The following is a 14243-nucleotide window of genomic DNA, read 5'->3' on the forward strand; positions in this document are numbered from 1 at the left end:
CTCGTTCTTGACCCAACACTTCTGAGATGCAGCCTATTGGCTGAGTGGCACGACGCTCCCTTGTAGTTTTTCAGTTTTTCCTTCCTCCATTGTTCACATTCAAGCAATAGTGCTGTAGCCAAGCTTACCTAGTGGATATTGATGAGTTTTTTGTTCACTAAAACACCAAGTAATGTCGGCCAAAATGAACGTCACTGTAAATTTTACTGTGGATGCTTTTGTGATCTTAAAATCTGCCTGTGGCCATGTTCGTCTCTTGAACTGTTCAGTTTGTTCACGGGAGAGCAAGTGATTTTTGGCTGTATGTGAAATAAATTGCAGATGCCCTGCTGCATGCACTCACACGTTCTCTGCAGCTTTGTCTACTGATCAGCAATTTTTTCTTATTATGTTCAAAATGTGTTGCGGGGCCCCTTTAAGGGGATAATTCAAGATCAAGATGAATTTTGTAAGATAGATGATCACAAGAACCTCCTGAAAAAAAATAATCTTTTCAGCCCCCATACCTTTGCGGCATATTCCAGTCTGTCATTATTTATGTCAGTGTACATCAGTCTTCAGGTTGGCAGTTATGCAAATCTCTGTGAAATGTAGCAAATGTAGCATGGCTGGAAAAGGAAGCTAGCAAAGATTGTTACCATATCACCTACACGGAAGAATTTTGAAGTTTTTCACTTCTTCTGAAAAGACTGTTCTTTCTACTGGCCTACTTTGTTGATCATATGTAGTTTAGTAACATGGTTTTGAACTTTTAACTTTTTGCTTTTTTCAGTCTTGCTTTGTTCTTACTACAGCTAAACCCCTTTATAAGAGGCATGCTCCAAGCAGCAATTCTCGTCTTTCATATGAGATGTCTTTAATAAGCAGGGTACCTTGTATGCATTTTCTTATCAACCCGTATTTTACTGTAGGCACACTGGTGTCTTTTATATCTATTTGTCTTCTATATCAGTGTCTCTTATAAAGGCGCTTGACTGTACTTGTGCGCAGTGTTCTAAATGTTTCAAAAGGCTAGTGCGCACCCAGAAATTCTTAAAGAACCCCCACACCAAAATAGCAAGCTCTAGATGTTTGTTTTGTTTGGCTGTCCTGCATGGGTGGACACTTCTGATTGATTATTGGTGATGAATGTTTCTTTGAGGTATCTTAACTTGGTTTGTGAAATAGGGATGAGTGCTCATCTGAGCTAGCAGCACTTTGAGGTCTTTACTAGTCTGCAGACAGGGCTCCCTCCGAGACGTTGACTGAGAATAGCAAGTATTGTCAACATCACAGAGAAGTTTTAGGGTGCTCACAATAGTACCGCGTTTCTTGTCCGCCGGGGACTGTTGTTTCTCGCCCTCCTTGCTCTGTTGGGCTGTAGCCAAGGTGGTTTTGGGTGCTTATACAAGAGGTGTTTTAACGTAAAAGCAAGGTTTTTTTTTTTTCTGAGGGAGCACACTTGAGACAGTGAAGTGGGTGCTTGGCAGACACATGTGTTCTATTCATTTCATTCTTTTGAACTGAAGAATGTTTCTGGTGCATCACACCCTTTCTCGGGGATCTCAAATGCTTCTTAGCTAGCATGCCACAATCGCAATATTTAGCCCCGCAAGTGCTGGAAAAGGAGGTCTGCAAGGGGGCAGCCATTTGGAAGAAGGCATTTCCCATGTCTCATATACGTGTCATTTCTGAAGGGGGTATGGGGTTGTCAGGGTTCAAGAAACACATCGCTACATATTTTCGGAATGACTAAAAGCTAGATGCCAAGTCTGAGACATGAAGTTTTCATTCAATGGTTATTTACATTTTAACAGGTGGTGTTCCCACGGAGTGCCACATAATAGAAGTGCTTTATACCTGAAGGAAACGTGTCTGTGTGGCGGCCTTACACAAAGAAGCAGCATGAATGTTGGCACAGTGCATTTGATAGTGCATGTGGCCTAGTGTACACCTGCAGCAGGCCATATGCACTACTGAGCACTTAGCTGAATATGCTTATCATAAGGGTTGTAAGCAATTGAGCAGTCCTGGTGCATTTACCGCCTGTAATCATATGGTTCATGTGCATTCGCGATGCTTATCTGTAAAGGCGTTGCCACATTGCACCGTAGCAATAGCCTCTTCAGATTTTCAGTATGCTTCACCCCATCACTTGGTGAAATTGCAGCCAAGTTGCCTTTCAAACTCTGATAAGGCCGCGAACAGGTCGACTCACAACATCCCTGGTTCGAACCTACGAGATCATAGGTGCGAGATAGATAGAAGTTTCAATTAATGCTATTTAAAACCCGAAATTTGGGCAGAGTGTCTGAAAATTCAGATGCTGAAGAGATTCAGCGTTCGAAACTTCGGATGTTCTTCTTTGTCCATCACAACACTTGGACCCTGACAGAAGTTGTAGGACGAGGAGAAACTGAGAAAATAGTATTTCTTCCTTTCATGTCTGAAGTGTTGTCAGCGCCACATTGGTTATACCAAATCATGTAACTAAATACAAGTCAACCTCTGCATTGCCTCATTTTTGATAAGACAACTAGGTAACACCACCCCTTTGACCAACCTACCCCCCCCCAAAAAAAAAACTCTTTCATGTTGCTATCTTGTAAAACTTTGCTTAGAAATCCTGTGCAGCTTTTTTTTTTATTTCACTGAGGTGTATTCAAAAATATTTTAAAAATATTTAAAAATTATATAAAAAATATTCACTTCAATTCACACTGAAATATTAATATTTAATTTCTCTTCACATCTAAAATTTTGCTATTCGTACAGCTCTACTTTACAGATAAACATTGAAAAGAAATGAAAGCTTGACATTAGGCACCAATTATAGTGTACCAGTGCGAATTAGTGCTGGCAACCCCATCAACTAGGAAGGGGGCAACGAAACGGGGAGTTAGGAGGGTTATGGCCGATCTCACCCACCATGAAATTTTACAGTGTGTTTGTAAATGTATACATGCATACGTATTGTTGCGAATGTATTTACTACTTTAAAGTAGAAAAATAGTCCAGCAGTCAAGATAGCGGCCGTTGTGTATTTTGAACACTAAACACGTCGTCGTCCTCTTCTTCACACCACCCCGCATATAAATAGCCGCAACCCCGCAACGTCGGCTTCCGGCCGCGATAGCGCCGACCAGGCGCTTGTTAACAGGTGTCGGACGAGAGGTACGGCTTCAGGCGAGCGACGTGGATGATGTCGGAAGATGGGGAGGGCATCGAAGGGTTTAGAGGGGCTGTATCATAGGTATCATTAGTTACCTGCTGTAGCACACGGTAAGGCCCAGAATACTTCTGTAGAAGCTTTTCAGCCGGGCCAACATGCTGCGACAGTGTCCCCAAAAAATCAGGTCACCTGGATTAAAGCGGACGTTCCGATGGTGGCTGTCGTAGCTATGTTTTCGGCGGAGCTGTGAGTCTGAAAGGGGTCGATGAGCGATCTGACGGGCCTTCTCGGCTGTGCTAATAGTGTGGTGAGCATATTGCCACCTGGTGTTCTGTGCCAGTGAACAGTGAGCCAGTTCTGTGCCAGTGAACGAAGAAGACGGAGACGAGCTACCCATGCCAGCGGAGACGTCCTTCTTTGTGTCTCAGATTTTGACAGTCCCATCTCCTTGTACGTTTCTTTGAGCTCCTAGCGCGTGACAACTGGTGGAGGTGCTGGGTATTCTATGCACCGAACCCCTCCCAGTACAAGAAGCTTCAGCCCCATACCGGTGGTTACGCCTGTTCACCGTGCTCGCCGAAGGATCCGTGGACGGGACCCTCAGTTCGGACTTTTCTCATAGGGGATGACGGCCCCAACTATCTTAGGCAGCACTGTCCCAAGCGACTCTAACCCAGCCGGTATGGAAGGCGCAACGCCAATGCACTATGCGCTGTTCAAACCACGAACGCCAAATCCCTTTCATGGTGCTGTCCATGAGGATGTTGAGGATCGGCTAGTCCACTATGACTTCGTTGCCGCTCATAAAATGTGGGATGACACAGACAAGCTCTGACATGTCTACTGCAGTTTGAATGACGGGGCACGTGTTTGGTACGAAAACCGGGTAGGTGTGTTCACGTCATGGGTGGACTTCAAACGCCGGCTTCTTGAAACATATGCAAGTCCCGATCGCTGAGAGCGAGGTGAACGTGAACTCCAGTGCCGTATGCAAATGCCAAATGATGGCGTAGCAATGTATGTTGAGGACATGACGCGTCTTTTTCGCCGAGCCGACCCTCACATGCCGGAAGAGAAGAAGGTGCAATACCTGATGCGTGGAGTGAAGGAGCAGTTGTTCAGTGGTCTTGTACGCAGCCCCTCCAAGACAGCGTCAGAGTTTCTTGCTGAAGCCATCCTAATTGAAAGCACACTTCGGCAACGGACACAGACGTACGAGCGACAAGTGAACTTTGCATCTGCTACGGACTACATGGGCGGTCTTGGGGGCCACGTCGACTTCTTCCGAGAGCTCATATGCTCTGTAATCCGCGAAGAACTGTAGAAGTTATCAGTACCCTCGGCGCCCACTGTCAGTTCTTTGTCCGGCATTGTCCGAGACGAAGTTCAGCAGGCACTACGAGAAACGTCCTGTCAGACAGAGCCGTGGCCCCTAAATGACTTCCCTCGCATGTCGTATGCGCAAACTCTGCTCCAGCCCGCACCACCTTTGGCTCCGCTTCCCATCGTGGCCCCTGCCATGCTTTGAGGCAATTATCTTGTTTATGTTGTTGTGCAGTGTAGATGTGGCTGCGTCGGCGCTATGCAGATTTGGCGGGATGACTACAGCCAGTTCACGTGACACTGGTGAGAACTGGCACTCGTGCGACGGTGAGAGAGTGGCGAAAACAATACCTTGTGGTAGGACTTGAGGGCTGCGTTCGAAGTTCAGAAGTGGAAGGCTTGCCTTGTTTGCTGTAACAGTTAAAACGGTGTACGGAGAGGAAACATTGCGGTCCAGTAAAACACCGGGAGAGGGAGCGACCTGTAATCTCCATCCGGCACACTGAGATATAGTTCTGCAGTTACACAAGTTAGGGCTTGTGGTGGGAGGCGAACAAACTCTGCACACGAAAGCTTGTTCTGTACCATCTTCGAGGCGTTGGGGGCCTGAGTTCATCATCCTGAGTTCTCCACTGAGCAGGATCACGATAGCGGCAGAATATTTCCGGTGCAAGAGAAGGTGTTATGGTACTGACCCGAGGTTCCGTCAACAAACATACAAGCTGCAGTGCAACGTTTACCAGCTCCTCCCTCACAACCTACTGAATCAACGAGATCGGTGGTGAATCGTCAGATGAATGGATCAGAAAAGATGCTGAAAATGCCGCCTCTATTTCTCGACGCATGATGCAAATTATGCTCTCGTTGGTAGGTGGTTGACTGCATGGCGGCTGAAGGTCCTCGCAAGCTGAAGTAGTGGCCGTGTTCGGAAGTCGCAAGGAATTCTAAGTGACTCGGCGACTCTTCAGCTCTTTGAATTGCGGCACTCTTTGATAATGTAGTCGATCGTTGAACAATTCTTAGACACAAGTAAGTTGAAAGCATCATCCGCGATGCAATTGGGCGAATGGCTTACTTCGTCTTCCTCGGTCATGTTGGGGTCGACACGACGGCAAATGGTGAGAATGCCAAAGGTGTAGGTGACATATGATTTGGTCATAGTTTGTGCCCGACAAGAGAGTTCTTTAAAAGCGACTATTTTGTGTGTATAGATGATTTCTTTCCTGTAATTGATAGAGCTGTTTGTATTAGGTGATCAGCAATTTAAATAAGGTGCAGTTTTATTTAAAAAATTGTTCCCTAGTATAGCTGTGTGCTGCTTTCTTGCAGGAGGGCCTGATGGAGACCGGTGGTGAGGCTGCTTACCGGCAAAAGTGCAAAGCACTGAAGGAGGAATATGACACTTTGCACAAGAGGTATGCGGACTTGACAGCAGCTCACAGTGCACACATGGCACGCCTGGAGCTTTGCCAAGAGGAACTACAGCGGCTCAAACAGGGGGCTGAGGAGGCCCTAGCTGAGCGCAATGCTGCCCTGCGTGACCGCACAGGCCTGCAGCAGCAGTGCACAGCTGCCATTCGTCAGTGGGACAGTGCACTGCGTGAACGCAATGAGGCCCGTGACCAACTTGCCAAGGTGTGAAAAATAGAGATGTACAAGCTCTGCCCAAAAATTTTGTGCATTAAATTGAAAAGGAAAAATTAACGAACCTTCAAAGTTTTACTCATTAGAAACAGTATACTAATTTTAACTCCTGCTTCATTAATGGTGCACTCTCAGAAGTCCTCCCCATTGAAGCTTTTCAGCAGCAATGTCATTTTCCATTGAATTGTCACATTCTTGTTTAGTCACTTCCAGAGCACTGGTTGGTCTTTGAAGAAAAAGGTCACAGGTTCCTTGATCGGGCAAGTAAAGAATTCCAGCATGGCGAAAGAATAGGCCGCATGCAAAATGTGCAGTGCTGTTTAATGTATTGCCACTGCCACCACCATCTCGGTTGTTTCCAGTGGAGCAGACAAGACTACCTGTCTGATGCACATGTGTGGAGCATGTGTGTCTACCTACCTTGTGAATATGATGGAGGAGCACATCTTACTGGTCAAGATGTCCCTTTGCAATCAATATGGAGTGACTCACAGTAAAGGGAAACAAGTTATGTAGGAAATCTTTGGCTGACGTTCAGATATAATCAGAGCAGCAAAATATGTCAGGCACGATTCAAACACTTGATGCTTAGTGGCATAAAGGCATAATTACATGTCAAGTTACACAAGCTAGAATCTTCACCCTAGATTGTGCAGCTTGTAACGAAAACATGTTAGTACACACTTGTCCTTAGTGGCACGATGGCAAAATTTCATGATAAGTTGCACAAGCTAGAATGTTCACTTGCTCTCTCTAGCTTGTGTAGCTTGTTTCTTGTTTCTGGCTTTGCTACTGCAATGAACAGCCAGAATTCCTTATTAATTTATTTCAAGGCCTCATTCAGATAATTTACCAAAGAGTGCATCAAAGAGTAAAAAGGGAACAGCTAATAATCAAAAGAGAGTACAAATAAACATGAAAGTGCAACAAGGCACATTAACTGCAAGATTGTTGGTCAACATGATTGCATAACAGGGTTTAAAAAAGGCTGTTCACATGTGATTGAAAAAATGTATATAAACTATAGACCGCTGATAACGTAAGTCGAGGGAGTCGCGAATATTCGCACTATAACTTAAACAGCCATTTTCAAAAGCCATGTTGAGCATTCAGCTTCGTGCGTCCGAGAATCGAAGTATGCGAAACGTGGTGCTTAAAAGCGTTTAAGTTTCTGAATGTTAAAAAAAATAACATCCTCAGACACGCTTTGGCAACGAAATGAATGGAAAGGAGGGGAAGTCTAACAAACCAAAGCACCATTGCGAAAATTTGCCAACTACTTATAAGACCACCTCGATTATGCGCATTACACAGAAACTATGTCGAGTCACGTCCAATATCTCACCCGCTAAAAGACGCCGATCACTCGATTTCACTGGCGCGCGCATGATTTTGAGACGTCGCAATCTAACCAGGAGCCACCATTCGAGCGCTACACGTTCCTTTCTGATTTTCGTTAGCAATATGTATTCCTTCTCTTCAAGTGAAGCCACCGCAAGGAGTTTCGTTGATTCCATACCAAACTGCAACTTGGATAGCACGTGACCTTTACCGAAATGCAAGAATGCCGATTAGGCCTAGCGTGCCGTTCGGTATGTTGTCGCAGGAAGTTTGTCTAAGACATAAAGATCCGGCGTTGAAAAGATACACACTCAAGCACTGAACCGAGAACAGCGTGCGTGATATGAAGTTCGCGTTCGCGGCTGGTAGATCAACGACGAAAAGCCTATAACGTAGGCAGAGAACTGGCAGCAAAGGTGAAAGCTAGCGTCATAAAGCCGTAAAAGGTTTTAAACTTGCAGACGAGGTAGCAAACGCGATCTCTGTAGCAAGCTCTATAACAACGACCCTTCATCAGACATGAAAATGTTAAGCGCAGCTGATAATGACAGGATCACACGTGCCATGTCGAGCAGCGTGCGGCTGGAGCTACGCAAGCGACACTAGTACACAGCAGCGGCGGTGTTGGGGCAAAGGCTTATCCGTCGCCGAGGCAACCCCCCCCCCCCCCCCCACCTTTTTTTCTCTTTGTTCCCTCTGGCCTTCGTTCGTTCACTCCGTTCCCCCCCCCCCCCCCCCCCTCCTCTGTAACGACCTCGTTGCTTGCTCCCCAGCAGTGCACTCAGCACGCCTCCTTTGAGACGCGCATTCGCTACCGCATTTGTCACAAAGATTTTCCGGCAACTGCATTATAACCAGTCTTTCAGCTTGGGGGACTTCGCAATAAGCTGTATGGGTATACTTAAGGTTCTTTGGGAGGTTAAACGGGAGTCGAAAAAGACCTCATTGTAACCGGTTCTGCACTACAAGCGGTTACGTTAATAGGGGTCTACACTGTATTGAGGGATATTGTGCATGCATGGGGATAATTCTACCACACACATTGCTTGGGTGCGAAATATATTTTACAAAAGTGTAGTGATGAAGTTATTAGAAAAACAAAGCTACTGAGCCACTCTTGCATTATGTTCGCAATAATTCGTCTGGTTTCGTTATAGGTTTGTAGCATTACATTCTTTGTCACCATAAAGAAGGATTGTGAGGGCTATAAAATGCTCTGCACAGTGAGTGCCAATTTGTGCCATATACTCATTTGTCAACTCACATGTAGATAAGGAAATGCACAGACTTGGAGATCTGTGTATAACAATAATACTGTGAATGAATGGCAACGCTCGCTCGCATGACTGCTATGAGCTGCTGAATTGATGCAATAAAACATTAGATTCAGTGCGCAGCCATGGCAACTACTTTATGTGCATGCCACAACCTCTTGACTACATCAAGATGGCAGCTCAAAACATCTGGCTCACTGTTGCCAGATGACCTAACAATTTTCCGTATCTCCTGTTACATATCTCACTGGTTAAAAGAAGTGGGAAATAGACAGGGGGTAATGTTTTTATTGCTGCCACTAAGCTAGATAAAATTTTGGCCATTGGGCAGAAAAAGAATGAGCAATTAATAGACAAGGAGCAGACTTAACATGTTTTGTAAAACACACCAACAAATTCACTGATAGCCATGCATACCGTACAGGTCTAGTGCATAAGGTTCGTTTTAACCTGGGCCACTTCTACGTCAGCCAGGTGGGCTGCTGTGTTAACAAGAGATCATTAGAACATGAGAGATAGTTTATTGGAAGCTTACCTTCTAATCTTCTTTACATTGTAGGGAGTCAAAATGCATGTAAAAATTAGTTGAATGCGCAGTTTTGTTCAGGCACAGGAATAAAGAAATGTGCCTGATGATTGAGGCATGGCATATTGATAGTGGTAGCACATGCAGGAGCCAACAACCAATGAAATTGCATAAAGAGAAAATCAAATGCCTTAACAGTTATTTTTCATCTAGACTCCCATGCATGCTGAATTGATAATTTATCTATTTCCTTGGTATGTACAAATAAGTTTTCATGCCTCCTCTATTTCCTCAATTGCACACCTTTGCAGTTGTTAGTCTGCATTTGTGGCCTGTTGACTTTCTTCTTGTGTCCTGCATGCCTTGTTTTTTGTAATTCCTTATTACAGGCTTAGGACTTGAACACTATTATTGCAAATGTAAAATTAACAGCCGCATTATTGTGGTGCAGAATACACTCAAGCCTCATTATATAACAAGGTTTGATCTTACAAGAAAGATCAAGATCTTACAAGTTTGTTATATTTGAAAATTCGTTTAAAAGGTTATTTCTAACACTGTATCTATTGCAAGAGTTTTTCATTTACTTTGTTATTACCGATATTTTCTTATATCCGTGTTCATTCTGTTCATGTTTGAGTGTATAGCGCTCCTCTTTTAACAAATTTGGCCACATATGGTGCATGCAATATCTGAAGAGCTTCAAGACTGTTATGTAGTAAGCTGCATTGACAGCTTCATCTTCAGGTACAAATTTGCGGTGTACAATTTTTTAGTACTCAAGAAAACAATGATCACTTTGAGTTTTCTTTTGTTCTTCCACACTTTTTTTCCTCTAGCTCATCTTTATGTTTCCACTCTTTGCTCCGTGACATTAGCTCACTGCCATCTTCATGAAATTGCTGGTGACAACTCTGGAAAAATTTATTTCGGTTGTGGGAAGGCTTCAGTCAATACAATATTTTTGTTACAACTATATCTCAAGGGTTTGCTATGTCAGCTTAGTTCTGAGCAGTTGCCGGCTAAATTGGGCAGAATAGACCCTTTTCATAGTTGTAAAGCTAGTTTTCCCGCTATGCAGTTTGCCTGACTAATGGCGGCTAGTCGCTTTCTGCAAACGACGTGGTCAAGGGAAGGTCACTTGTGCTATGACATGGAAAATGTAGGCTCAGCTCTCTTGACATTAATGCGCATAATAGACGAGCCCCGGCATGTTCGACTAGGACCTCGTCTTCATTTGAAGCAAGACAGGTGCCGCCATTAGTAGGGCAAATATGCAGTGCAGGGAAGCGCACTTGCCGCTTCTAAAAGGGTTTCTTGCTGTGTACATTGCACACCCTCAGTTGTAGACAATCTGTGACATCGATAGGCTGACGCATTTCATGTCATGTTTGAAGCATGAGTTGAGGTGGCAAAGCTACGACCGTGGGCTTCTCAGAAGCATAGCATCATTGTCACCAGAAGCTGAAGCTTAGAACCTAGATAAGAGTGCAAACATGGAGCATCTGTTGATATAGTTTTTGCGTGGCGCTCAAAGGAGCCTCTGCCAAGGTGGAAAGACAGGATGGCATGAGCATAGTGAAGGAAAGTGAGAAATGAATGGCAGCTGTGTTGTTAATCATTAAATACCTGTAACTAAACCATTACAGCACTGTTATAAAAAATTTTTGCAGCTTCTTGTTTGTTGTAGATTTGTGTACAACTGCTGTGTATGACCGCTAGGTGGTTTAGGGGCTCTTTGAGGATGGTTTGTGTAAAATATACGCACCTACTTACAAATCTATCTTGTCATACGGCAATCGATCTCATATCAAATGTCTATTGTGCCCTTTTGGCTAGACAATGAGTTGCGACACTACATGTTGTCCATATATTTAGCCGATGCTCCGCATAAACGTTCGGGCATAAACTTTTGGGACTGCCCATTTACAGTAAAGCATCGTTATTTTGAAGTAACTGGGACTGGGAGAAGTCTTTGAATTAAGTGGCTTTTTTAATTAATGAAACATACAAAAAGTGAGATGCTAGGAACTTATTAAAAGTAATCAAAGATGATTGTTTGCTGTGCCGGCTAGTTTGCGGCTCCAACGATTGTGTTTTTCAGCAATACCATTTCCAATTCTGCCGCAAACACGCAGGAATGCCGGGTTTCGCGGCTGCCAGCGTAGAAAAAAAAAAAAGACACCTGCGGAAAAGATGTGCTTAACTTCAACACAGTGGTGATGCACAGGCAGCACGTCACCTGCTTTTTGCAGTGTCAGTGTGTCATGATCCGACCATTCATCATTCTTTCTGCTAAAATAAATAGTTCAATAATGTGTAGTTATACCTAACATGTGTTTTGGCTAGTAAACAACTGAAGTTTTTGAACTGAGTTTTTGACGTACTGTTCGCAGGCAAGAAGCCCACCAGCACTGCCAGTGTGCAAATTTATGGAGTGACTATCAATCCTAAGTTCGCATACGTTGCTAATTCTGTCAGACTGTTGTTTATTACTTTCTTTATATTCACAGAACGAATGGGTAAATCATGATGCACTAATGTACAAGAAACATGTGACATGCTGACTGTGTTTTAACATTGAGGCTAGGGTGCTCTACCTGTAACTCATTAGTATCACCACCCTGCACTGCTTTGTGGCTCCTAAGGGCCATCTTTTCTTTGAATTTGCGGCGATATCAGCATCATAAATTGGCACCCATAGTTTTCTAGTTAACTGGGCTGGTGCTGAACGCTGCTTCAAATTACCCGCTCAAGCTTACATTGCTAAGTACGGTATTGCAGAAATACTTTGCATTAAGTGGGTTTTAAAAATAACAGAGTTGGAATTCATGTGGTTTTTGCTGTACATTGTACTATATGGACAGCTAGAGTACCACTTTCATAAATGAAAAAATTGTGTTGCTTATGTAGTTAAATGGTAATTTCCTTTAGGTCATTGTAATAAAATCTGATAAAGACATGAGAGCGAAATTTTTGTCATCTGTTGGAACTTGTAAGCTTTTAATTAAGGATGTGGAGGCTCAAGACCATTGCATAATTTTAGCAATATTGTGTACAATCAGAAAACGTACTTTACCGTATGTATCTAGTTTAACATGAGATTACTTGTTCTTTTTTTCTCTCTCTTTTTTTGCTTTTTTGGTATCTTCAGGTACAGCAGCAAAGGGATGAAGCCATGAAGGAGATTAATCAAGCCATGGCTGTGCGCATCAAAGCCTCTAAAGACCTGTCTCGTCTAACTGAAGAGCGTAATGCAGCTGTTCAGGAGTACACTTTGATCATGTCAGAACGAGATTCTGTTCACAAAGAGATTGAACGGTTGCAAGAGGAACTGCAGGAAGCACAAAGCAAAGCACGACAAACTGAAACTGCCCACAAAGCATCTCTTGATGAGGCAAGTCTAATACTTACTTTGTGTTGTCTTTCAATTAGGGCACTATGACTTTCCCAATATGACACAAAAATTTTGCAATTTTGAACATGCAGGGGAAATCAGGTAGAGTTGTCATAGGTTATTAGATTGGAATTATCGTTTAGAATCTATTTGCGGGAATGCAACACTACAGTGTATACGCTACAGTGTATAATTCTAGAAAAAAGCATGAGGCTTCCAACCTGTGATGAATACTGGATTTTAGTCTTAAAAAGAAATGTTGCGAAAAGATTTGGCCTTTAATCGAGTTACCTTTTTCAAAAAGGTTTTTAAAAGTTTGTAAAAAGTTCAGTAGTGCTCCAACTGTGCCGATTGTGCCATTTAGCTACAATTTTATATTTCTGTGCCTTGCTGTGCACATTCAAGTTCAGCGTGTGCCAGCTGTACCCAAGTTCTCTAGTCCACAAGTCTACCTGTTTACATGGCATAGACCAAAAGTATTCGTTGGCACAACACAGACAGCTAGAGCCTTTCAAAAATGCTACCGATGCTCTCACTTCTTGTTGAGTGAGGTGTTTTTCATCATTATATTCACTCTAACCTAAGTCTTTGCATTGTTGTGTGTGTCTTTGTTGCAAGTTTAACATGATGTTCTTTCTTATTAAGGGAACTTGCAGTAACATGTAACGTTATCGTTTTCGTCCGCGAGTCACTCAGCATATCGTATAAAGCAAAAGCTTGATATTTCGAAAAAAACTTTTACACCTCTTCATCACTCTGTGCAACATTCCTTGGTATGCTTATTTTAAAGTTATAGGCCCCAGTGCCCTTGTAGGCATTCTCCAATGCCGTCTGGCACGATGTGGTGTGACTGCTGTTTGCACACGTCCAAGTGCTCGTCACGCATCTTGATTGTGAAACCAATGTAAGGCCATGGCAAGTCAGCACTCGTAAAAACTGCGCTATGTAGTCATTCACGAATAAAGAACAAGTGCTTCCATGTGTCCTAATTTCTGTCAGAACATTTAGCTGGTGTTATCATCTGTCGACAAAAAGGTCGAAGCCCTCCCGACGTGCAAATATTCTCAACTGATTCCCTCCCGTTCTTGTTGAACACTATGCTTGTGGGTGGGCTCAACACATCCACCGTTTTCTCGCAAATCGACGGTCATCGAACGGCGCTGCCTCGAGGATTTCTCACTCTGAACAGTGTCGCGTGGGGGCTTCATTACGTCTAAACTGCATTGCGAAATTATAAATTAAGGAAACGAACAAGATGTGGGGGCATTAGTCATCAGCACAAGCTGAACCCTAAAATGTCCTTCTGGAATCCTGTCAACGGCAAATCCAAGTGGGAGGGGGGGGGGGGGGAGTTTGCACTTTCCTTTAAAAAAAAATGGCCGATGGCACTTCTTTGTCCTAACCAAATGGTTGTCCTCTGTCTCTGTCATTTAGCTGGTTCGTGGGACACCATACTTAGTCCCCAACTAAGGGAGTAGCATGGGAACTCATACCTATAACTGCACCTTGATAGCGTATATTAAGGTAAAAAAATTTGTGAACACAGGGCGTTGCTAATGCCAACGTTTTGACAAGCAGGTCCTCAAA

At 43.6% G+C, this 14243-nt stretch overlaps 1 protein-coding gene across 4 annotated transcripts in view; it reads left to right on the top strand.

The window, feature by feature from the left end:
• Positions 1 to 14243, top strand: part of LOC119187510 (MAGUK family member discs large 5) — a 192635-nt gene that overhangs the window by 23076 nt on the left and 155316 nt on the right. For all 4 annotated transcript variants that reach the window (XM_075878718.1, XM_037435647.2, XM_075878719.1 and 1 more), the window contains 2 exons: positions 5804 to 6109; positions 12414 to 12656. In XM_075878718.1, the coding sequence (XP_075734833.1) occupies positions 5804 to 6109; positions 12414 to 12656 (549 nt within the window). The remainder of the gene's footprint in view (positions 1 to 5803; positions 6110 to 12413; positions 12657 to 14243) is intronic.

Source organism: Rhipicephalus microplus, chromosome X (assembly GCF_043290135.1).
Source record: "Rhipicephalus microplus isolate Deutch F79 chromosome X, USDA_Rmic, whole genome shotgun sequence".
NCBI lineage: Eukaryota > Metazoa > Arthropoda > Arachnida > Ixodida > Ixodidae > Rhipicephalus > Rhipicephalus microplus.